The sequence below is a fragment of the Schistocerca piceifrons genome, chromosome 2 (assembly GCF_021461385.2).
Source record: "Schistocerca piceifrons isolate TAMUIC-IGC-003096 chromosome 2, iqSchPice1.1, whole genome shotgun sequence".
Taxonomy (NCBI): Eukaryota; Metazoa; Arthropoda; class Insecta; order Orthoptera; family Acrididae; genus Schistocerca; species Schistocerca piceifrons.
This window is the reverse complement of record NC_060139.1, coordinates 295,676,488-295,702,285: the sequence shown is the minus strand read 5'-3', so window position 1 is coordinate 295,702,285 and position 25,798 is coordinate 295,676,488. Positions and strand designations below refer to the sequence as shown.

Genomic DNA, 25,798 nt, shown 5'->3' with positions numbered 1-25,798 from the left:
TTGATACGATAAACCATCCGCAATGCACTGTACAATGGTTTGCGGAACAGATGTGGAGAACCATAAAACAAAATTGTGTGCCCCACTCGAAATGATTCAATTGGCTCTTAGCACTATGGGACTTAACATCTGAGGTCATCACTCCCCTAGAACTCAGAACAGCTTAAACCTAACTAACCTAAGGTCATCACACACATCCATGCCCGAGGCAGGATTCGAACCTGCCACCGTTGCAGCAGCGCGGTTCCAGACCGAAGCGCCTAGAACCGATCGGCCACAGCGTCCGGCAAGATTTGTTTCACACTATCGAAGTTCAATAACTGCTCATAGCTCTTAAGCTACGCGGTTTAGAGCCCATGTTTACTTGATTTTTGTTTTGTTTCGAATGATCATTCCTTTCATATCACTGAATATTGACCATCACTTCTAAATACGCTGTATAACATCTATTTAGGTTAATTATTTGATGAATGCGTGGTGTCCGAAAGAGCAGACACCATGCATTCGTACAACTGATTCACATCGATGGACAATGAATGCAGACCCTTCAATGCGGATGTACAATGTCGTTCGACTTCCAGCCGGAATCTAAAATTAGCAAGCATGGAGAACATGGCCGGGGAGTGCGGATAGGTGGCGCTGGATCGGGAACGTGGGTCAGCAGGGGAGAGTGCCTAGATTGTCCGCGCATTTGAGGTAAACACTGTGTCTAGTGTCTCGATGGCACAGTGGTTAACGCAACTGCCTAGGAAGCAGGAGATCCCGCGTTCATTTTTCACCCCCCCCCCCTCTTCATATTTACAGGATACAACATGTTGTTCGCAATGGAGAGACGCCTACGGGTCCATAGCTATTCACAATATACCGGGTGATCAAAAAGTCAGTATCAATTTGAAAACGTAATAAACCACGGAATAATGTAGATAGAGAGGTAAAAATTGACACACATGCTTGGAATGACATGGGGTTTTATTAGAACCAAAAATAAAACAAAATATTGCTAGACGCGTGAAAAATCTCTTGAGCGCGTCGTTTGGTGATGATCGTGTGCTCAGCCGCCACTTTCGTCATGCTTGGCGTCCCAGGTCCCCAGACCTCAGTCCGTGCGATTATTTGCTATGGGGTTACTTGAAGTCGCAAGTGTATCGTGATCGACCGACATCTCTAGGGATGCTGAAAGACAACATCCGATGCCAATGCCTCATCATAACTCCGGACATGCTTTACAGTGCTGTTCACAACATTATTCCTCGACTACAGCCATTGTTGAGGAATGATGGTGGACATATTGAGCATTTCCTGTAAAGAACATCATCTTTGCTTTGTCTTACTTTGTTATGCTAATTAATGCTATTCTGATCAGATGAAGTGCCATCTGTCAGACATTTTTTGAACGTTTGTATTTTTTTGGTTCTAATAAAACCCCATGTCATTCCAAGCATGTGTGTCAATTTGCACCTCTCTATCTACATTATTCCGTGATTTATTCAAATTTACACTGACATTTTGATCACCTGGTATATAAATGACCTAGTAAATAGTGTCGGAAGTTCCATGCGGATTTTCGAGGATGATGCTGTAGTATACAGAGAAGTTGCAGCATTAGAAAATTGCAGCGAATTGCAGGAAGATCTGCAGAGGATAGGTACTTGGTGCAGGGAGTAGCAACTGACCCTTAACAAAGACAAATTTAATGTACTGCGAATACATAGAAAGAAAGAACCTTTATTTTATTGTTATATGATAGCGGAACAAACACTGGTAGCAGTTACTTCTGTAAAATATCTGGGAGTGTGCGTGCGGAACGATTTGAAGTGGAATGAGCATATAAAATTAGTTGTTGGTAAGGCGGGTGCCAGGTTGAGATTCATTGGGAGAGTCCTCAGAAAATGTAGTCCATCAACAAAGGAGGTGGCTTACAAAACACTCGTTCGACCTATACTTGAGTATTGCTCATCAGTGTGGGATCCGTACCAGATCGGGTTGACAGAGCAGATAGAGAAGATCCAAAGAAGATCGGCGCGTTTCGTCACAGGGTTATTTGGTAAGCGTGATAGCGTTACGGAGATGTTTAGCAAACTCAAGTGGCAGACTCTGCAAGAGAGGCGCTCTGCATCGCGGTGTAGCTTGCTGTCCAGGTTTCGAGAGGGTGCGTTTCTGGATGAGGTATCGAATATATTGCATCCCCCTACTTATACCTCCCGAGGAGATCACGAATGTCAAATTAGGGAGATTCGAGCGCGCACTGAAGCTTTCCGGCAGTCGTTCGTCCCGCGAATCAGACGCGACTGGAACAGGAGAGGGAGGTAATGACAGTGGCACGTAAAGTGCCCTCCGCCACACACCGTTGGGTGGCTTGCGGAGTATAAATGTAGATGTAGATTACATAAGGGGTGATTTTTGCCGACCGTTCTGTCTTCTATCGCACGAACCCACTTACTCATTATTTTCCCTTGCTTTTTGGAGAGCGGTCAGTGTTTGTAGAAAACCACCCGCGATGTTCAAAACTGGATTGTAGTGTTCTGCGTACAGTTGACGCCCACAGCATTTCGCTGATGGAGGCGCTTGCTCTACTCGCGGCACTGTATACAGCCGTAGAGATGCGATGCGCCGCACCTGCTCGCTAGTCGCTACCTGCCGGGCCGCGTTCCGGCGCGCTCTTGAACTGGCCTCGACTCCTCACGCAGGCGCTTGCCTGGTGCGTGCGCCAGCTGTTGGGAACGTGTGCCCAGCTGTCAGCAGCGCCTATGCACGACCTCGCCTCACCTTTACTCAGCCTGCCAGCACAGATTAACGTACTCCAAACGTCCCATTCGTGCTCAAGTGAATGATCACACACATCTTCAAAACGCTTTAGCCCGTTTTACACGAGCGCCTTCCTGGTCAAAATCGCCTACTCGAAGTGCGTGCGACTTTCGTGCCCGTGTGTAAACCAGCAACCAGCAGCGACGCGAGTGTGTTAGTAACGTCAATGATCCGTGCATCGTGCCGAGTGCGGAGTTCTAACATTCCTTTGTTATTTTGTTTGCTTTGTTTTCGTTGCATATTAAAAAGTTACACAAGGTCCTCAAATTTTTTCCTACCTACTAGTGTTCTGCTACGAGAGAGCCGAAATATCTGGAAGCAAAAAGCATTTGCGTTTTACAGAGAAAAACACCTAAACTATGCGCGAATAAGAACGTAAATATATAAACGTGTTTTATTGAAAATTATTTCAACTGCGAAAAGGTCAGAAATAGTAAACGAGAAAAATAATTTTCGTTGTTATTTGGTACTTAGCAAGAAAACAAGATACAAATGATAAACCAAAAGGGCGCTATTTACAGCGTACTACATATAGTATGACATGTTTGTAAGTGGACATTTTCTCGAGAAAATACATCTACATCTACATTTATACTCCGCAAGCCACCGAATGGTATGTGGCGGAGGGCACTTTACGTGCCACTGTCATTACCTCCCTTTCCTGTTCCAGTCGCGTATGGTTCGCGGGAAGAACGACTGCCGGAAAGCCTCCGTGCACGCCCGAATCTCTCTAATTTTACATTCGTGATCTCCTCGGTAGGTATAAGTAGGGGGATGCAATATATTCGATACCTCATCCAGAAACGCACCCTCTCGAAACCTGGACAGCAGGCTACACCGCGATGCAGAGCGCCTCTCTTGCAGTCTGCCACTTGAGTTTGCTAAACATCTCCGTAACGCTATCACGCTTACCAAATAACCCTGTGGTGAAACGCGCCGCTCTTCTTTGGATCTTCTCTATCTCCTCTGTCAACCTGACCTAGTACGGATCCCACACTGATGAGCAATACTCAAGTATAGGTCGAATAAGTGTTTTGTAAGCCACCTCTTTTGTTGATGTACTTCATTTTCTAAGGACTCTCCCAATAAATCTCAACCTGGCACCCGCCTTACCAAAAATTATTTTTATATGATCATTCCACTTCAAATCGTTCCGTGCGCATACTCCCAGATATTTTACAGAAGTAACTGCTACCAGCGTTTGTTCCGCTATCTTATAATCATACAATAAAGGATACTTCTTTCTGCAGTTACAATAGTAGAACCATTTAAAGAACTAACATTAGTGGTCTCGAAATTTTCTCTCTACTAAGAAAGCAACAACTTTTATTATACTATTAAACCACAACTAATACCAATACCACCAGAACTTCACACAATTTCATAGCTAAAACCAAAAATTCAAGCGGTGACTGGAACACTCAACGACTACAACGCACAAACAACTCAAAAAACATAGTGGTCGAAAGTTTCCAAAAGTTTATTAAATAGTTATTTTGTCAGAAATAGCACGAGACACCGTTGAGCTACGGTCGCAGGTTCGAATCCTGCCTCGGGAATGGATGTGTGTGATGTCCTTAGGTTAGTTCGGTTTAAGTAGTTCTAAGTTCTAGGGGACTGATGACCACAGATGTTAAGTCCCATAGTGCTCAGAGCCACCGTTGAATTTAATAACTGTACAAGAGTGCACAAACAACTTTGTCAGAACTTAAAGTAAGAACCGCTACAGCTGCAACTGCATGCGCGAAATGTAAACACACTGCTAATATTTGAAAGAACTATTGAAAACTACTAAATTTAATATTCAAATTCAGCGCACAAAGAGATTTGTCTGTACTTAGCTTTATAACCGCCACCGCTGCAACCGCACGCCGCGAAATGTAAACACACTACTGAGGAACATGTAACACGTCAGCCTCAGTTGCAAATAGAAACCAAACTTTACCCAGGTTTCAGCCAAAATAATTTGGCCTTCTTCAGAAGCGATTGACACCAAACTACTGCAAGCTAAAGTTTGGCCATGTCAAGTATAAAACTTTAGCACCGTAGTAACTAGTCATAATCTACATGTATATTTTCTAAAATGGTGACACTTTTCCTATTCTTTCAGTTCTCAGGAGTGTACAAAAATTGTAGAAACGAAATGGACGTGTGGTTTTTTTCGGCCGGGAGGCCCCAACCGGGGAAGTTCTGCCGCCAGGTTGCAAGTCTTATTTCAGTCGACGTCACATTGGACGACTTGCGTGTCGGTGATGATGACGAAAGGATGACGAGGACAACACAACACCCAGTCCACGAGCGGAGAAAATTTCCAACCCAGCCAGAAATCGAACCAGCGCCCGTTGTAATGTAGGCAAACATGTTACCACGAAGCTAAGCAGGCGGGGAAGGGGATAGAGAATTTACCACACGACCTTCACCACGAACTTCCTCTATGAATTCTGCTTTGCTCATTAATAAACTCTATTGTCGTTGTTCATTCCTACGTTTTGTCACTATATTTTGATTTTTCCGTCCAAAATATAGCCTCTCGTAACCTCACTTTCACCATTCAAAGCTCTCACAATTTTGACGCTAACATGTAAACGGAAATGACCACTCAAAACAGACTAGAGTCGGTACGGAAACAAAACGCCAGGGGCGCTGCAGTAGACGCTCTTGTCTTGAGCAGTCAGTCGGGACAAGAAAGTCGATCGTGTAAAAGGAGCTTTAATGCAGCTAATGACCCGTGCACTCGTATGGATTGCCGCTGTACGTTACTCAAGCATCGCCAGGCTCGGAACATCTCCTCCCCCTTCTCACGCGTAATGCGTGCGCGGCGCGAACGACACGCATCTCGAGACGTAAACAAAGCAATTGAGGCCAGACACGCTGGAGCAGGGCACACGCATTTCCACACGCGCTCTGTCCGGTTGGCGCCCTGTGTACGTCAGACCCACATCTCGCTTCCTGCGTCCACCACGTCAGCCGTATTCGGATCCTTCTCACATGCGACAGCAGTCTCCCCCACAGCATTTCGTCACAAAAGCTCAGACTATGTCTCGATCTACATCTATACTCCGCAAGACACCTTACGGTGTGTGACGGAGGGTACTTTGTGTAGTAGTGTCGCCTTCCCCCTTTTCGTTTTCCATTCGTTAAAGGTGCGTGGAAGTAAGTCACCGCATGAGTTTTAACTTTTACGAATTTCTCGTCGTGGGCATTCCGATAGCTGTATGTACAACAATGCAATGTGTAGCCCTACTCTTCTTGCGATGTGTGGAATTCTAACAATAAACGTCTCTGCAATGCACAACTCTCTTGTAGCGTGTCACATTGCAGTTCGTTGAGCATTTCTGTAAAGCTCTCCCGGTAACCGGTAACGAAATGATTCCGAGAGGAGACGCACCGCTCTTTTCTCTCTCTCTCTCTCTCTCTCTCTCTCTCTCCCTCTTCCATTAATCTAATCTGGAAGAATCACAGATCGAAAAGTAAAAATCAGAAATCGGCCGAACGATTGTTTTCTAAGCCACTTCTTTCATCAATGTATTAAATACAATTCTTCTTATCCCAGCATATCTCAGTCTGACACCTATAGCGAGAAACAGAACTCCTCCAACAAAATTTCAGAAGTTGTTGAGGTATATTTGCTCAATATTTTCGTGTAAGGGGCCTATCGTTTACCGTGGTTCTTTACAGAGTAATTTTGTAATTACGATTTATTCGACTTTGTTACCATAATTATCTTTATTTCTGAGAAAATACTTTACAACAGCGACAAAGCCTTTAGGCAGCCATCGAAACGTAGTTACACGAAAGGGTATGGTTATTCATGGGCGCCTATGTACAGACGCAAAATTACTGTGACGTGATTGCCTGCGATAACAACTGAACTTAGCACCACTGCATTCAGTGCATTGATAGATGAATGCGTATCGGCAGATTCTTTATAGGTAAACCGACCCGTTCAGCTGTGTATCACTGTTAACGTGTAACTAACACTGTCGGAAAATCAAACCCGTGACGGGACCGAGCCGTAACGAATGCGGAATTAACGACCAAGACTAAAGCAGGCCTCACAGTTATGAAGAGCAAGTACCGTGACTGAATGTAACAAGTTTCTCTCCGAACAAACGCACAGCGAGTACCGTCTACATTTGCACTTCTGTGCAGATACAATATTTTCAATGCAATACCGCTGCAAGCGGGAAGAATCAAACTAAATTCAATCCCTCTGTGAGAAGCCATAAGAAAACACGGGTCCCTTGAACCAAAATACTCAGAAAATTTCCCACGCCCGGGTTCCCGGGTTCGATTCCCGCCGGGGTCAGGGATTTTCTCTGCCTCGTGATGGCTGGGTGTTGTGTGCTGTCCTTAGGTTAGTTAGGTTTAAGTAGTTCTAAGTTCTAGGGGACTGATGACCATAGATGTTAAGTCCCATAGTGCTCAGAGCCAGCCACTCAGAAAATATCCCAAAGCAACCTTCACATTTTGCCAATGGAGTTCTTGTTCAGCCCGCATTTTCCTTATGATTAGTTTTATATGATCATTCCATCTGACGTCACTTCGGACACTTACATCTGCGTGTTTTGCTATAGTTTCTATTTCCAGTGATTTACCATCGACAGCGTAATCGAACAGTAGCGGATCTCTTCGCCTATCTATGCGCAGTTCGTTACTTTTATTCAGGTTCGGTGTCAGCTTGCAGTCCGTGCAACAGTGGTCGACCCTGCAGACAACAGCAGCGTCTGTGGAAACCCTCGCGGAGCTTACCACGTTGTATATAATATACCCTCTCGTTACGAAGGACGTGTTGAGTCCCATCTCCATCTGATAGGAAGTTCTCAATCCACTTCTGCTTCTACACTCGGTAAGCTCGTGTTTTGTTCGCCAAACAGCAGTGCACCTCCATGTATAGAATGCCTTCCGAAATTAAAGGAACACGGTATGAATACAGAACTGATGGGGCAGCTAACAGATGATTTACACTGCTGGCCATTAAAATTGCTACACCAAGAAGAAATGCAGATGATAAACTGGTATTCATTGGACAAATATATTATACTAGGACTGACATGTGATTACATATTCACGCAATTTAGGTGCATAGATCCTGAGATATCAGTACCCAGAAAAAACACCTCTGGCCGTAATAACGGCCTTGATACGCCTGGGCATTGAGTCAAACGGAGCTTGGATGGCGTGTACAGGTACAGCTGCCCATGCAATTTCAACACGATACAACACTTCAGCAAGAGGAGTGACTGGCGTATTTTGACGAGCCAGTTGCTCGGCCACCATTGACCAGATGTTTTCAATTGGTGAGAGATCTGGAGAATGTGCTGCCCAGAGCAGCAGTTGAACATTTTCTGTATCCCGAAAGGCCCTTCAGGACCAGCAACATGCGGTCATGAATTATCCTGCTGAAATTTTGGGTTTCGCAGGGATCGAATGAAGAGTAGAGCCACGTTCGTAACACATCTGAAATGTAACGTCCACTGTTCAAAGTGCCGACAATGCGAACAAGAGGTGACCGAGACGTGTAACCAATGGCACCGCATAACATCATGCCGGGTGATACGCCAGTATGGCGATGCCGAATACATGCTTCCAATGTGCATTCACCGCGATGACGCCAAACACGGATACGACCATCAGGATGCTGCAAACAGAATCAGGATTCATCCGAAAAAATGACGTTTTGCCATTCGTGCACCCAGGTTCGTCGTTGAGTACACCATCGCAGGCGCTCCTGTCTGTGATGCAGCGTCAAGGGTAACCGCAGCCATGGTCTTCTAGCTGATAGTCCATGCTGCTGGAAACGCCATCGAACTGTCCGTGCAGATAGTTGTTGTCTTGCAAACATCCCCATCCGTTGACTCAGGGATCGAGACGTCGCTGCACGATACGTTACAGCCATGCGGATAAGATGCATGTCATATCGACTGCTAGTAATATGAGGCTCTTGGGATCCAGCACGGCTTTCCGTATTACCCTCCTGAAACCACCGATTCCATATTCTGCTAACAGTCATTGGATCTCGACCAACGCGAGCAGCAATGTCCTGATTCGATAAACCGCAATCGCGATAGACTACAATCCGACCTTTATCAAAGTCGAAAACGTGATGGTACGCATTTCTCCTCCTTACACGAGGCATCACAACAACGTTTCATCAGGCAACGCTGGTCAACTGCTGTTTGTTTATGAGAAATCGGTTGGAAGCTTTCCTCATGTCAGCACGTTGTAGGTGTCTCCACGGGCGCCAACCTTGTGTGAATGCTCTGAAAAGCTAATCATTTGCATATCACAGCATCTTCCTCCTGTCCTTTAAATTTTGAGTCTTTAGCATGTCATCTTCGTGGTGTAGCAATTTTAATGGCCAGTAGTGTACTTCACACTTACATGGCGACCATCAGACTTGTTAATCACGGGTTTTGATGAGTCTTAGGAATGTTGTAGAGGAACCTGCCCCGAGTACCTGGCTAGCGGCTCTTCATGCGACGCCATCTACTTTTCGAGAAAATCGAGGTTGAATTTTTATGCATGTCTCGTATACCCATAAGTTAATAATGCACTGTGGTGACAAAAGTCATGGGATGGCGGTACGCACATATACAGATGGCGGTAGTACCGCGTACACAGGGTATAAAATGGCAATGTATTGCCGGAGCTGTCATTTGTACTCAGGCGATTCATGTCAAAAGGTTTACGACGTGATTATAACCGGTCGACGGGAATTATCAGACTTTGAAGGCGGAATGTTAGTTGGAGCTAGAAGCCTGGGACATTCCATTTCGGAAATCGTTAGAGAATTCGATATTCCGAGACCCACAGTGTCAAGAATGTGCCGAGAACACCAAATTTCAGGCACTACCTCTCACCACGGACAACGCTTGTGACAGTATTTACCCTACGCCAAACCCTGCACGGTATTTGTGGAATGCAGATGTAGACGCAGATGCGGAAAGTTCTGTAAATGAGATGTTATATACACCTGTGAGGTGCTATACATAGCTATACACGTTTACCCCCGGATGGAGTGTGGTGGAGGGTACGTAGAGCAGCAGAGTCATGCGTCCCTGCACCCCAGCGCCACAACCCCCCCCCCCCCCCCCCACCGCCCCCGCTCCCACCCGCTCCCACCTCTTTTCCTCTCCCTTTCCTATTGCGATCGCGGATTCCTTGCACGAAACAATATTGCTCTTACGTCTCCGAGTCCCTTTACTGTTACCGTGCTGGTCATCAAGTCAGATGACATGTTTGGCGCAGGAAGTAATGTGCTTGTTGGCAAGTCTCGTAACAAACGCTCTCAGAACGTTAAGTGTAACCCTCACGAGTTTGTTCCCACGCTCTCCGTTATGTGCAGAAGTCCGCTGCCAGAACCGAAGCGCTCCAGCGACGTGCGATACGCCAGACAAATTACACGACGTGTTGCACAGTTGCGAAAACGCATCCTTGCAGACATGAATCAATTCTCGACACCGCGAGGCTCCTTGATTATCGTCCTTAAGGCTAGCCGGCATCGACTTGACCTGCAACGCAGGATTAAGGCAGCCACCGTTCCTCGCCAGTGATATCCACCCTGCAGCTACGTAATCGATCTTAGAAAGACTCCAGCGTCTGATCACCGAAACGGAAAACGTACATCGCCAGCGCTCAGCACAGCGCCTGCAATTACATCCCTGCAGAAATCTCGGCAACGGCAAAAGAAGCTAACAGTTCAAAACTACGTAGGTCAATAATTTCACTGAAATAAACCTCCCTTAATACGAAAACCAATGTAGTTTATTTAATTTATCAGTTAAACCTCACACAGTGTATCTCTTTCGTCAACACCCAGAGACACTGATGTGATTGCGAGTATACTGCAGGGAAGTATAAGAGACAGTCAAATGAAAACGATACAGGCGGAAACAAAGCAAGTAAAATGTTTGTTATTTCAAAAGTAATCGCCATAACGCCGGGGCACAATCATAGTTCACTAGGCAACTGCAGAAATTTTACTATGACAGCACTGAGCGTCTTGCCGCACAGCGGAATAATTGTAGAAACAGTTAAAATGATTTCTTTTGATATAGTAAACAGTTCGCTTGCTTTCTCCCAGCTGTCTCTTTTTCATTTGACTTCCCCTTATAGATTAAGCTGGTCAATGAGTTTCCGGATAGAGTTAGTTGCCGACATTTTTAGCACGTTTTCGTTCAATATAAGATACCTTCCCTACTCCAAAACTTTCTTTCTTCATAACCATTGTTAAATTATTTCTTCTTGGACTGGTGTATTCATACTTTCATAAATTAGATACTGCAGATAGCAAGGTTTCACATGCCATGTAAAAGCTGCAAAAGGAACGACTGACTCTGCGAATGAAATTTCGAGTAGCTGGAAAGCAGTAATGTTAACTGAAGCGATAACATTTTGAAACTCTGAAGAAAATGGTTTAAATGGCTCTAAGAACTATGGGACTTAACATCTGAGGTCATCAGTCCCCTAGACTTAGAACTACTTAAACCTAACCTAACCTAAGGACATCACACACATCCATGCCCGGGGCATGGTTCGAACTGCGACCGTAGCAGCAGCGCGGTTCCGGACTGAAGCGCCCAGAACCGCTCGGCCACAGTGGCAGGCTCTGAAGAAAAGGCCGGCACGTGGGAAAAGCAACTGGACGATCCGTACAACGGAGCAAAAGGGCTGTGAATCGTAATTAGGGAGGGGGGGGGCTGATGTCCATCAAGGAGGAGTAGGTCTCCCAGTAACACGCACGCTGGTTAACAGGGCACCCAATGATTTGAGGCTACCCACTCAATTACGGTTAGCCCGAGTCGACGAAATGCTTTCGGATTATATAAAAGTACTAGGGCGTATAGTAACTATAGGTTACTTCCAGTTGCTGAACAAAATCTGCTGAACACAGAAAACCTACAATCAGATTGCCCACTAAGTATTGTCAACACAGGTGTGCCTCCCTAACTGAATGGTCAACGTGTCTAATTGCCAAGAAGAGGACCCGGGTTCCGTTCCCGGTACTTCCAAGCTGGAAGGACTGAACGCGGTCCACTCAGCGTCGAGACAGCAGAAACGCAGCTCCTGCGTCTGCAAAACTTACGACGGCCGGGAGAGCTCTGTGTTAACGCCGTGCACCTCCAAACCACAAGCGAATGACGCCACGTGGCAGAGGAGTGCCACCGAAACACCATTCTGATATCTCAAGCTTGTAAACTGCCGACAATATTTATATTCGGATGTAATAGTAGGACACAAGAGCAGTTCTGACCATGAGCACAGGACTATGAGGCAGAGTACAGAGGAGGTACGCAACCTGCTATACCATTTGTGGAGCTTGTGAAAACTATAGCCTGCGTGATGTGGTCTAAACTGTTTGAAATCAGTTGGAGATATGCGGTGCAGTACAAGACGAGTGATTTTTAAGTCCCAGACGAGAAGAATAGGAGTCCCTGTTGTGAAATATGTGAAGCTGGCTCAGTGTACCAACACAAGTCACAGAGGTCGCTGAAGTATTTACGAGAGCTGCGCGATGCTTTAGTGTTCGGCTGATGTGCGTTAGTTTGTTAGTTAGGTTCATGTACTATGGATCATTTGCACGATAAATAGTTAATAATGTGGAACGAGACATTTTACATTCACATCGCACTAATCTGTAACTGTGGCTACATGCTGAAGATTTATAAGTATTTTATTATTATTATTATTATTAAATGTCCAGATGGGAGTTAGTAATTCCTACCCACCGCCTTTTACACATCGTAATAACAGATATCGTCGAATGAAAAAAAGAGCTGTCAAGGAGAAACTTTTTCAGTTTCTTTTCAAATTTTGCGTTCCTGCCTGTCAGACGTTTTATGTATTATCAAATATTTTACTTGCGGCATTTTGAACCCCTTTTTGTGCTGAAGACAACCTTAATGTGAAGCAATGAATGTCGTTTTCTCTTCTGGCACTGTATTTACGTATATCTCAATTCCTTTTGAACTGTAGTGGATTATTTACAACCAACTTCATGCGGGAATAAGTACACTGTGAAGCAGCAGTCAGAATACCCACTCCTTAAACAGGTCTACAAGACGGTCGTGAGTGAGCACCACGTGTTATTCTTACAACACGTCTCTGGGCACTTAAGACTTTCTTTTTCAAAAATGGGTACAGCAAAACGTTATTCCATATGACATTATTGAATGATAAACTCATGATTACAGACGTGATTAGCCAGCTCAGAGGTATAATAAGTAAAAAAAAGCCAGGATTCGACACTTTTTTGCCAGTCGACACAGTGCAAAACGCTCCTCATATACTCAGAGCCACATTTGAGCGTAACCAGGTGCATACGACTTCTGTAAAGTTGTGGCAAACCTTCGTTTCCGTAGCACATTAACATCTGATAAAGAAAGTACGTTCTCGTTTAATTTGTGCTGTACAATGAACAAGGTAGATAAACGTGTATGTTACGTTTTCAAAATATCGCGGATGCTTTCCGTTATCTGTTACAAACTGTCCTCCAGTATGAGACAGAGCAAGGCGACATGGGGCAGTGGTTCGCACGCTGGACTCGCTACGGGAGGACGATGGTTTAAAACCCCGTTCGGCCACCTAGATTTAGGATTTCCGTGATTTCCCTACATCCGTCCTGGCAAATGCCGGGATTGTTCCGTCGAAAGGGCACGGCCGATTTCCTTCTCCATCTTTTCGTTATCTTAGCTGGTGCTCCGTCTGTAATGCCCGCGCTGACGACGGTACGTTAAATTAATCTCCCTTCCTTCCTTTAAAATTGTAGCACTACCAAAGTCGACATCTACAAAATATGGTTTGGTACGAAAGTGGAAAAGTTTGATGCAGCGAAACCCAAGCTGAGTTTAGGTTGCACCTCCTTGACTTTTCAGCAGAAAGGTATACAGTATTCTGCTGCATTTCAATCGGCTAACCTTAGCAGTTCTCCTTGTACATCCACGTCCAAACTGAAGAATTTCCTCATGGCTCACTCTTTCAATTCTGCCAGAGACTTCCTGGGCAAAAAAAGCTAATTCCTGCCTCATATTTTTGATTATCCTAGTATATACTCAGCATCATGTCGTCTGTATTGGATTCGTGTTCATTTTATTTTATCTAGTATTAACTTTTCAGGTGTTAATTTCATGTACTGACTTGTTGCATGACGATGGACATTTCCTACTCAGTTCTCTCCTACAGAAATAGACATGTAAAATAAAATAAAATATCCCCAGAGGGGTCACCGGGGTTAACGTCCCCATCCAACGGACGGATCACCATCGCCAGTGTCACATGCTCTTACACCCCGAGACACTGAGAACAGGTTGGGAATAATTTAATGAAAAATGTTGAGTCAGACTCTGGTCATCAGGGACTTTATGCCCCCAGCTCTCCTCCCTTCGCCGGGCAAATACTGGCGATGAAAAATTTTTTGTTCTGCCAAGATTCGAACTGGCCGCCACCGACTCGAATGCAACGGCACAAGGGTGCGTTACAGACTTAGGCTGCGGCTTGGGGTGATATTAGACCAGCAGCACTGGCGTGTAACCATTCACTCTTCTCATAATTCAGACGAAAGTGGAAAATTACGGAATACACTATTACTGGGACAAGAACAAGTATCATGTGCCACGCCCTTGAGAGTAACTAGTGAAGTAATACTCGACAGTAATTAGCAGAATAATTGTAGATATATGAGAGCTACAAGCGATACGTCCAGTACGGAGACCGTATAAAGATAACATCAAAATAAGAAAATATAACAAATAACTAACTTTTCACTTAGCCCCTGTTCTAGCTGCAGTTCCATACCTGGGCTGTTGGTACCTAACTGCACAAGCACAGGTCTCCCAAGATGCAGCAAGAGGGCACTCTTGGCCCCTGCCGCACGCTTGGAATATGGAATCCAGAGTTTTTATTCATTACTGAATCTACTACCTACAATGCTAATGACTCTCCGCCAGCAGCCGAGGATCTACGGAAATTTCCGTTTCTCACGCAACGGCGAAAAGCTGGTGTGTTTGTTGTTGACAGTGTATGGACAAGGTGAGGACGTCCGGCGACGCGGAAGCTCCAGCCAGACATCTTGTTTACAGTGTGTGTCACAGCAGAGTTGCGCAAGGTGGCGCCTGTCGCTCAGCTCAAAGGCAGGGCAGGTACCAAAGAACGATCTGACTACAGTGTGCCAGGGCAAAACCGCTGAAGAAATTCAGGTTAAACTCAATAAAGACCTTGATACTCTGTAGAAATATTACACTGCATGGACACACCATCCTAATCCAATTACGACACTCAAAGCTGCCTGCAATTGGGCAGTGCCTAAGGCAGATGTCTGACAATAATGCTGGACCGAATGCTCTTGCAGAGATCTCGCCTTGAATGGGCGAAGTGGAATCTGGAGAGCCGTAATTCTATTTTGTCCAAACTGGTAAGTACGTGATGATGCTGCGACACAGACGCGTTGGGGACTTCGGCTGTGGTATTGCTGTGAAATGTGACAGAATATTGTTCATCAGTTTGGTATAACAGGCCCCTGCAGCTAGTGGAGTGGCTGTCTCACTAAGGGAGTTAGTGAGAATAATGTGGCCTACACACTGCACATGGCTTCCTGGCTAAGGACACGTCGAACCTGCTGAAGTTTTGAGAGCCTTACAAGCAGCTAAAGTATACACTCATCAGTCAGAACATTATGGCCACCGACCTACTATCGATATAAACACGTCCAGGCGATAGCAGCGTCACGTGACAAGAAATGATTGCTAGTCAGACTCAGGCACGGTGCAAGTAGTATCAGTGGGAGTGGTGTCCGTGTGTAGAATGGGGAAGGTCCGCGATCTATCTGAGTTTGCCCGAGAGCAGATTGTGATACCCCGGAGGCTCAGCAAGAGCATTTCGAAAACTGCACGACTTGTGGGGTGTCTTCAACGTGGCGAAACCAAGGTGACTCCACGTCTAGGCGATTTTGACGACGTAGCTCGGGCGGCCACCCCTCCTTACAGATTTCGGACGTCTAGGCTGGGCACACTGATAAAATAGGACAGGCAGCGAACTGTGGCGGAACTAAAATCGGACTTTAATGCTAGACAGAGTACGAGTGTGTCTGAACACACAGTGAACCGAACACTCCTAACGATGGGCATACGCAACACGCGACACATGCAAGTGCCAATGTTAACACCACGACATCGGCCACTACGACTGAAATGGGGACGCGACCACCGCCACTAAACGTTGGCGCAGTGGCAGAGCGTTGCATGGTCTGCTGAATCCCGATAACTACTTCATCGTGACGATGGGAGGGCGCGAATCCACCCTCTTCCAGGGGAACAGCTCCCTGACACTTTACTGCGGCACGGAGACAAGCTGGCGGCGGCTCCATTATGCTCTGAGGAATATTCACATGCGTATCACATGGGTCCAGTGGAGCTCGTGAATGACACCGTGACGGCCAAGGATTATCGTACACTGGTTGCAGGCCACATACACCCCTTCATGACGATCATGAATGGGATTGGTTCCCAAATATGTGGGTGGCTCGAAGACTTCTTAAGTAATAGAACCCAGTACGTTGTCCTCGGTGGTGAGTGTTCATCGGAGGTGAGGGTATCATCTGGAGTGCCCCAGGGAAGTGTGGTAGGTCCGCTGTTGTTTTCTGTCTACATAAATGATCTTTTGGATAGGGTGGATAGCAATATGCGGCTGTTTGCTGATGATGCTGTGGTGTACGGGAAGGTGTCGTCGTTGAGTGACTGTAGGAGGATACAAGATGACTTGGACAGGATTTGTGATTGGTGTAAAGAATGGCAGCTAACTCTAAATATAGATAAATGTAAATTAATGCAGATGAATAGGAATAAGAATCCTGTAATGTTGGAATACTCCATTAGTAGTGTAGCGCTTGACACAGTCACCTCGATTAAACATTTGGGCGTGACATTGCAGAGCGATATGAAGTGGGACAAGCATGTAATGGCAGTTGTGCGGAAGGCGGATAGTCGTCTTCGGTTCATTGGTAGAATTTTGGGAAGATGTGGTTCATCTGTAAAGGAGACTGCTTATAAAACACTAATACTACCTATTCTTGAGTACTGCTCGAGCGTCTGGGATCCCTATCAGGTCGGATTGAGGAAGGACATAGAAACAACCCAAAGGCGGGCTGCTAGATTTCTTCCTGGTAGCTTTGATCATCACGCGAGTGTTACGGTAATGCTTCAGGAACTCGGGTGGGAGTCTCTGGAGGAAAGGCGGCGTTCTTTTCGTGAATCGCTACTGAGGAAATTTAGAGAACCAGCATTTGAGGCTGACTGCAGTACAATTTTACTGCCGCCGACTTATATTTCGCGGAAAGACCACAAGGATAAGAGGGATTAGTTCTCGTACAGAGGCATATACGCAGTCATTTTTCCCTCGTTCTGTTTGGGAGTGGAACAGGGAGAGAAGATGCTAGTTGTGATACGAGGTACCCTCCTCAACGCACCGCATGGTGGATTGCGGAGTATGTATGTAGATGTAGATAATGTTTCCCGACTGCAGTGGCATTTTTCAACCAAATAATGCGCCATGTCGCAAGGTCAACAGCGTGATGGAGTGGTCCGAAGAACACAGTGGAAGTTGCAATTGACGTGCTGGCCCCACATCTCGCCAGATCTGAACCCAATCGAACACATCGGGGATGTGATTGAACGTGGCGTCAGAGCTCATCGCCCCGCAATTTACTGGAATTAGGTGACTTTTCACTGCAGATGTGGTGCAAACTCCTTCCAGTGACCTACCACGGCTCCATTGGTTGAATGCCACGACTCATCGCCGCTGTTATCTGTGCCAAAGGTCGACACACCGGCTATTAGCTAAGTGGATCTCTCAGGCACCACCCGCTTCAAATCTAGGTCCACTGAGCGGTGGACATGTAAACAATAGAGAACTTGCAGTCTCCTGTTCCCTTCGCAGAAACACTACTTGTGTGAGATTATTCTTCTAAATGCACATTTGTCGAGTCCTCATTGCGCCTCTTCGTGCTACTGAATCATGCCTCTGTGGCCATGCAATGAAGAGTGACGCAGACACTTTAGGCAAACAGAAATAGCGCCCAAGCACACCGATATGGTCACCTTTCAAACTTTGATGCAAGAGTGAGATGAAACATGATCTGAGGCATAGTCAAACATTGGACTAATATGCTGGTCTGTCCAACTTGTAAGACGGAAGGCTTCAACCTCACTGTAAAGCTATGGGTGGCATTGAATGGAGGACGCCCATTTTATTCAGCTTTTTAAATTTTTATTTTGTACTTTGTGAACTATATGGAGGGTTTTGTGATACTACGCGACTAGATAAATAACAATGCAAAATATAGCCATACTGGCGGCCAGTGTACTAGGTAGGAGAAAATAACAGCAACATTCAGCCATTGTATGAAAGCACGATACAGGTGCAACAAAAAAGAGTTATCCACCAAGAAAACAGTTGCGTGACCCTAATACCGTACAGAGTACGAGAAAAACACCGGAAAAATCCACCTAAAGTGCACAGAAGTCGTCGTCATGTTATACAGTGTGTGTTAAAGTAATAGCAACATCGAAATAATGGACTACAGGAAAGCATATAGGCCACATCGCAATAACATGCTAATTCGAGGTGATAGGACACGTTCCTCTGCACATTCCGTTGCCCTGCACTATGTGACCGTGTTTCCAGCGTTTCAAAATGCACACGACGTAATTTTTCTACATAAACTTTTGTCTGGAATCTGGATGAGGTACCGCATAACCCTAAAAGGCCTCTTTTTTCCGACAGTTTTTCTGTAATGTTAAGATTTCAGTTATTTCAGTGATAGATAAATAGCAGCTACCAAATGGAGGTGAAAAAGCAGCTTCTTTATTCCAAGGTACTGATTTTCAGACTTTATTTTTGTGTTTGTTCGCCTCATGTCACGTGCGTGCGTGTGTGTGCGGGGGGGGGGGGGGGGGGGCATGATGGTTTGTGTGTGTGAGCGCCGCTGTATACGCCTGCGAGCGTCAGCGCAGGCAGCGGTGCGAAGCGCAGCAGTGGTGTTGGTTGCCTATCGCCGAGGCGCTGAGCAGTGGTGCTTATGTGTGTGGCGTGTTGCAGGAAGCCGGAGAGCGTGGCCCCGCAGCTGAGCGCGCCGTCGCCCGCGCTCTTCACCTCGTGGCGCATCTCCTCATCTGACCGACAGCGGCGGAGAGACTGCCAGGGCCGCTAGGCATGCTGGGAGCCGAGCAGTCCACCATGTCCAGCTCTGAGGCGGGAGCTTCCGCCATGCACGTAATGTCGCACGCACTTCACTGCCCTGCAACTAGACCATGAGCGCGCTTGCCTGCGACGTGGTTTCCGTGATACTGTTACCTGTCTTCAACAATCTCCTCTAAAAATGTTTTGCTTGTGTGGCTTAGACAGGTGGGGGGGAATAAGTCTTAAAAATAACTATACTCTGAGATAAAAAAAAAAAAAACAATTTTAAGCAAGTACGATGTGGAAACTGTTTTCAGACCCACCACGAAAACAAAAGAATGTTTAAGATCCGCAAAAGACAAACGACATCCTCTAGCTACACCAGGTGTCTATAAAATTCCGTGCAGTTGTGGAAACGTCTATATAGGCACAACAAAAAGAAGCGTCAACAGCCGTCTGGGTGAACATAAAAGGAACTGCCACCTCGGACAGATCGATAAATCGGCTGTAGCGGAACATGTTTTTCGGGAAGATGATCATGAAATAAAGTTTAGTGAGACGACCGTCATAGCAAAGACGTCGCATTATTATGCGCGAATGTACAGAGAGGCCATTGAGATTGCCCAACACCGCAATAATTTTAATAGAAAGTATGAAGGCATTAAGCTGGATAAGATATGGCTATCAACATTGCAGCAACAGCGTGACAATCGATTAATTTCAACTGAGAAAGTTGGCAATATCAGAGATCATAGCACAGCCGACGTCACGTGATTTACAGCGGCGTCCTCTGGATGGCATATATATACAGCGCTCACTCTTGCTCTCGTTGCAGTTCGCCGATTGTCCTCGGAGGATGGCTTCCGCAGTCGAAGGCGAAACGTCAGGGGCGAGACTTATGTATGTACCACAGCATCTCAGCCCGGAAGTGTTAAGTGATGACAACACCTGCCGTAAAAGCCTTCATTCTATGATGAAACAATAACCAGAATAAAAGCAGTCTGTTCGAAGAAGCACGCCCTTCATCATATGTGGAATTAAACTCTGTTACTGGTTAACATTCAGCACTGTTTTCCCCTGCTCCATGCGTTGCAACATGTTTTGGTCCTCCTTGGCATACCGTCCAGAAGCTGTTCAAGGTGTTTCTGGTCAAATCCATCCCATTCTCCTGAAGTCATCCACTGTGTGAAGAACGTTCCTGCTACGATGTACAGCAACTTTCAACAGGTCGCAGACATTTATTCGCATCAGCAGATGCCGGAGACCATGCCATTTGGTTGACTGATGCCTCCTGGACGCAGATATTCACAAAGTGGGCGTAGTAAATCCATCCTTATCATCTTGAAAGAAAAAATATAAGCCAAAATGTTCGGTATCGGCTGGACAATAGGCCTGAGGATGCTGTCCCATATTCAACAGCTCTTAAATAACGCTCGACAGAGATTTTGTGCTGTTAGGCATAATGGAGGCTTAGAAGAGCAGTTGTTCGTTTGGAGACTGTTACACATTATCTGGTCGACACACATCTCCTAGTTGCCTCCAAAAAGGCAGCACGCAGTTCTGTTACATTCTATTGTGGGTGCCTATGAGCCACAATTTGTAGGTTTCAGTCGTCAGCTGGTGTTTTTAACGGCAAGTCAGCCTTCCAATGCTATGTGTCTCACAACGGTGGTCAAATGTACGAATGACGTCACTGTGGTGTCCACCCAATTACGAGACAACATCACTTCCTGACCACGGTCCTTGTTTTGGCAAGCCGAGCAGAACACAAACCGCAATGTCCCGTTCACGATTGAATATAGTCTGCTACACAGAATTACATTGATAATGCACGTTCATTCATTGTCACTACTCAGGTGGCTGCATGTAGCAGTTTCATGTAGTCAGTGAAGTACTCAGAAAGGGATTTCTGATCAAAAGCATACGGCCTATGTAAATTATGAGGCTGACAAGAAATATTTTTAGTTCGTTATATTTTCCATATGAGAAGCAGAGGTACTTGCAGCAACATACATGGAAATCATAATCATACCTAAATTACACTAATCAACAACTGCAATCGCTGTTTCGGTTGTATATTGAGAACTCAACTCCGTTTTGCGAAAACTATATCGCCTCTCTTCCAAGTAACACTATTTAAGTTCCCTGAGCACCTCTGTTCCACTTTCAGATGGATCATAACGTCCTGTTACGTTCCTAACAGCGTATCTCTCATTTCATAAGGGCTTCGAATGCTTGAACAGTGATCTTTAATTGGTCACATTGGGTCTTTTGCATGCTATTTCCTTTACAGATCTATAACACTTTCCCAGAACCCTTCCAACAATCTTACATCTCACATTCACCTATCCTAAACATACTTTCAGTGATCATCTCATTTCAGATGGCTCTTTGGCATTATACTTAAATACTTGCATGATGTTACATGCTCACACTATTCAAACTAATCTTGTAATCAGATACTACTGTGCTAGCATTCTTAGTAATGTAAACAGTATTTTAGTGTCTTGTACTTCTTTTTGCCTGAAAATGAGCGCCAAAGGATCAGAATGCATCGCAATTAAATTAATGTAATAAAATTAGCAGTCCATAAAAATGACTTCTTGTGGTATTACGGAGGGGCTTTAGATAGTACGTTTCACATGCTATCCCTCACTAAGAACATTGCGCAACAGCAGTGACGTATTGTCAGATGATAGTACATGTTCCCAGTTTCCTACAGACACAGTTCTCCTGCGGTATGGATAACAGAACAGGTACATCGTAGTGTGGCCTGGCAACTGGAAACGTGCTCCAGAGTTGAAGTGAGCGGTATAGTACGATTCTCGTGGGCAAAACGTTTAAATTGTACACAGATTCGCTATGAAACTGTAGCGGTGAATGGAACAAGTAAGCTGTCGTGACCAGCAGTAGTGAAATGGTGCCAACAATTTCACCAAGGCCGAGGGTGATGGACGTCGGGAAGCCCAAATCTTGCACATAAGCTTTCTATCTTTTTGGCAATCTAAATGAACATCTTGAGAGAGAGAGAGAGAGAGAGAGAGAAAGATTTTCCACCGACGAGAATGTTAATACAGCTATTGTCGATGCTCGTGATAAAGAAGAGAATTTTTATAGTAGAGATATTAAACGATTATAGAACGTCCCGACCGATGCTTGCGGAGACTTGGTGACAATGCTGAAAAGTAGTGTCACTATCTGTGTCATTTTGAAGAGTACTTCAGCATTCAATAAAAGCTACTTGGCGTGCCATAGTAATGTGTAACTCACTTTTAGTAGTGCCTTCTTACGAGTGGGGTGTTTCAAAGAAGTGTCACATATATCTTTTGAGGTAATATTGGTCAAAATTACAACAAAAATTCATATAGTGTTAAGCCCTGAATAAGCTTCATTTGTTTGTATTATAAATTTATTCTAAAATTCAATTGCGTATTGTTTTTGTTGGTTTAACTTCTGTCAAACCCATTACTGCTTAGTACGAAGTCTATTTTTTTTCAGTCTCTGATCGGTCACGAAATTAAAACCACAGTGAAAATTCGGAGAAGCTTTGCGCAGATGTGTTGCAGAGTCTTTAGTCTGCCCATCTATTACGTCACGTCCCAGTTTTCAGTTCTGAGTGCAAAGTGAGCAGGTAAAGATGCCTACGACAATAGTGTCTCCCACCAAGTATAAAGTGTGTGCTGAGGGGTTCCGCCTGGTTGCATGCAGCCCACATAACGTTACTGTCATACGTTTCCTTGGGGTTGGGTTGTTTGGGGAAGGAGACCGGACAGCGAGGTCATCGGTCTCATCGGATTAGGGAAGGAAGTCGGCCGTGCCCTTTCAAAGGAACCATCCTGGCATTTGCCTGAAGCGATTTAGGGAAATCACAGAAAACCTAAATCAGGATGGCCGGACGCGGGATACATTGCTTTATTCGTGAAAATTCTCATCCGAACTTGCAGGTGCAGGAATGACACTCCTGCACTGTTTTCCATGGGAAGTATTTGATCACCCACCATACGGCCTGGACTTGGCTCTCTCTGATTTTTACCTCTTTGCGCTAGAAATTAGGTAGCATTTTGGCACATAAAAAAGGCTGCAGACCAGTGTAGGGAAGCATTCTATGATGGCCTCATGATAAATTTGCAAAAATCATACCTTTACACAAAAAATATGAGTGTATAGTAAATTATATTTCAAGTACAGTTTCTTAATCGTAACAATCGGTCGAAAGTGAGGAATAAGGCGAAAGAAATCCGCAAAATTTTAAAAATCGGAAAATATTAAATGTTGTGGGGTTTAAAAAGCTCTATGGATTGATTTTTTTAGAAGTGTCGACTAATTCGTTACGTTTCGAGATATGCTGCAAAAACTGTTAAAAATCTCGTTAGCGTTCAGCATCCCATACTTGCTATTTACTGTAAGTATAGGCCACAGTAAGTCAAAAACGATCCTGTTTGAAAAATTAAAAATTAATTATTTTTTGCGATACATAGATTTTTTTTTAAAAAAATGCGCTGTCGATAACTGGCTAGACCTTCTCGACAAATGTCCCTACAGTGGCTATTTTAAGCTTATTTTCTTCATGCCATTTCCCCCTATTCTGCCGCCCGCTCCAGGTGGCGTAATCCGCGCTTGCACGCTTTGCTTTATTACTGAATTATTTATATTAAAGATCAGCTAAACATCATAGTGCTTTTTGCTTGAAAATATAAAGCATTCAATATTAACCGGTTTCAAGCATCTCGCTGTAAAATGTTGACTATGTTCATCAGATATTTTGAAAAAAAAAAGTTATCTTGGCTCCAGAATATCATAGAATTTTTTTTAATATGTGAAAGAACGTCAGCAATTTCTTTCTTTCTTCAAAAATAATTTCCATAAAAACAAAAGTGCAATTTTTCCGAAGTCTTTTTTGACCCTTACAATTAATGAAATGGTAAAAGTTATTTATTAGCGCGGTACCATAACTCTTTGCGAAGAAAAAAGACTAAAACCACTACTGTAAGGCCATCTGCTGAGATCTTTTAGTTTTCCAAACAGCTTCCTCTCTTGACTTACCACGGGCTATACTTAAAGTAAACAGCAAGTATGGCAACGTGAACGTTAACAAGATTATTAAGGTGAACGTTAACGAGATTTTTAACTGTTTTTTCGGTATACGTCGAAACGTCACAAATCAATCGATACTTCTAATAAGTCAGTCAATAGGTCTTTTTTAACGCTTCAGTATTCTCATTTAACATTTTTCGGCTGTAGCTATAGTAGATTAAGTATCTGAGAAAAACAGTTTTCTACAACTTTGGTGATTTTTTTGGCCATGTTGGCCATCTTGCATCGAGTTTCATAAAACAGGAACTCTATTTAAAATTTAATTTCCTATACGCTCATATTTATTTTTATTTACTGTTCAGGTAATAAGTTTTGCAATCACTTCTCCGTAATGCTTGGACTAAGAGGCGGCTGCTTTCTATGACGAGGGTTCTGGGAAGTTGGTACAAAGCTACGATAAATGTCTAAGTCGGAGCGATGGCTATGTAGAGAGGTAGCTGGGAGGAGTAGCTAAGTATTGTAAAAAAATATTTTTGATTTTGACTGTGGTTTCCAATACGTGATCGATCGGAGGTTGAAGCCTTATTGTGCAGAGCCTTCTCGGAGCGCACAGCCGGCTTACGCTCCATCGTGTCCCCAGGTGCCGGCCGGCCACGAAGGCCTGGGAGACTGGCCGGGCCCCGGGGGCGGCAGTTGCGGGGGCGACGAGGGCGACGCACTCTTCTCGTGGCAGGACTACAGCGTGCTGGCCACCGTGCTGCTCGTGTCCTGCGCCGTCGGCATCTTCTACGGCGTGCGCGAGTGGCTGCGCGGCCGCCGTGAGCAGGCGGTGTCGGATGCGGGGGCGAGCGCCGGCGAGAAGGGGGCGGCGGGGGCGGAGGCGGGCGCGGGCGACGCGGGGCAGGCGGCCGCCGACTTCCTGCTGGGCGGCTCCTCCATGCCGCCGCTGCCCATGGCCATCTCGCTCGCCGCCAGGTCCGTGTGCAACACGACAACTTCTCTGTCCGACAACACGATGCCTCGGTTAAGGACCATTCACCTCATCACACATTTACTCTGTCCAGTCACATTACACCTGTCAAAAGCCGGCGCAACCACCTTTTTCACTGCGGACCGCTTTGAGATATGCAGGTAGATAGTCAGTGAGGTTCTGGAAGGTACCAACAGCGATGTGGAACCATGTCGACTCCAGCGCCGTGGCCAGCTGCGCTAGGTTTATCGGTTGAGGATTCATGGCACGAACAGTTCGATCGAGGCGGTCCCGTAGATTTTCGATTAGGTTTAAATCTGACGATGTTACTTGTCAGGAGAGTGCGGTAAACTCATCATGGTGCATCTACAGTGCAAGCTGTGTGACACGTTGCATTGTCCTACTGGTAGACGCCGTCGTGACAGGGAGAAACAGACTACATGTAGATGTGGACATGCTCCCCAAGGATAGATGCATACTTCTGTTGATCCTTTGTGCCTTTCAGAACGACGACACTTGCCAGGGAATGCCACGAAACATTCCCAAAACCCACCAACCCCCCCCCCCCCACCCCGCCTTCCCCCGGCTTGGGTATTTGTATTCCTGCCGGAACGTGTCTGGAGTCTTCTGACCCGCCAGTCATTTCAAAAGCGCGTTTTCTATAGACCAGTCGCAAAATAAGTGTTGCTTACAAATATTTACGAACCTAAAAGCCTTCGCTATCTTACTACACTTTCGTCACAAATGAATCCCCATGGATACACGTCAAACAAAATCTGAATATGATAATTTACAACAAATTAAACTTTCGTGTGT

General features: G+C 45.2%; 1 protein-coding gene across 1 annotated transcript in view; it reads left to right on the top strand.

The window, feature by feature from the left end:
• Positions 1-25,798, top strand: part of LOC124776486 (sodium-coupled monocarboxylate transporter 1-like) — a 118,594-nt gene that overhangs the window by 8,284 nt on the left and 84,512 nt on the right. Inside the window, exons 2-3 of the mRNA XM_047251502.1 lie at positions 18,898-19,071; positions 24,653-24,987. Coding sequence (XP_047107458.1) covers positions 19,012-19,071; positions 24,653-24,987 — 395 coding nt within the window. The 5' untranslated portion in view covers positions 18,898-19,011. The remainder of the gene's footprint in view (positions 1-18,897; positions 19,072-24,652; positions 24,988-25,798) is intronic.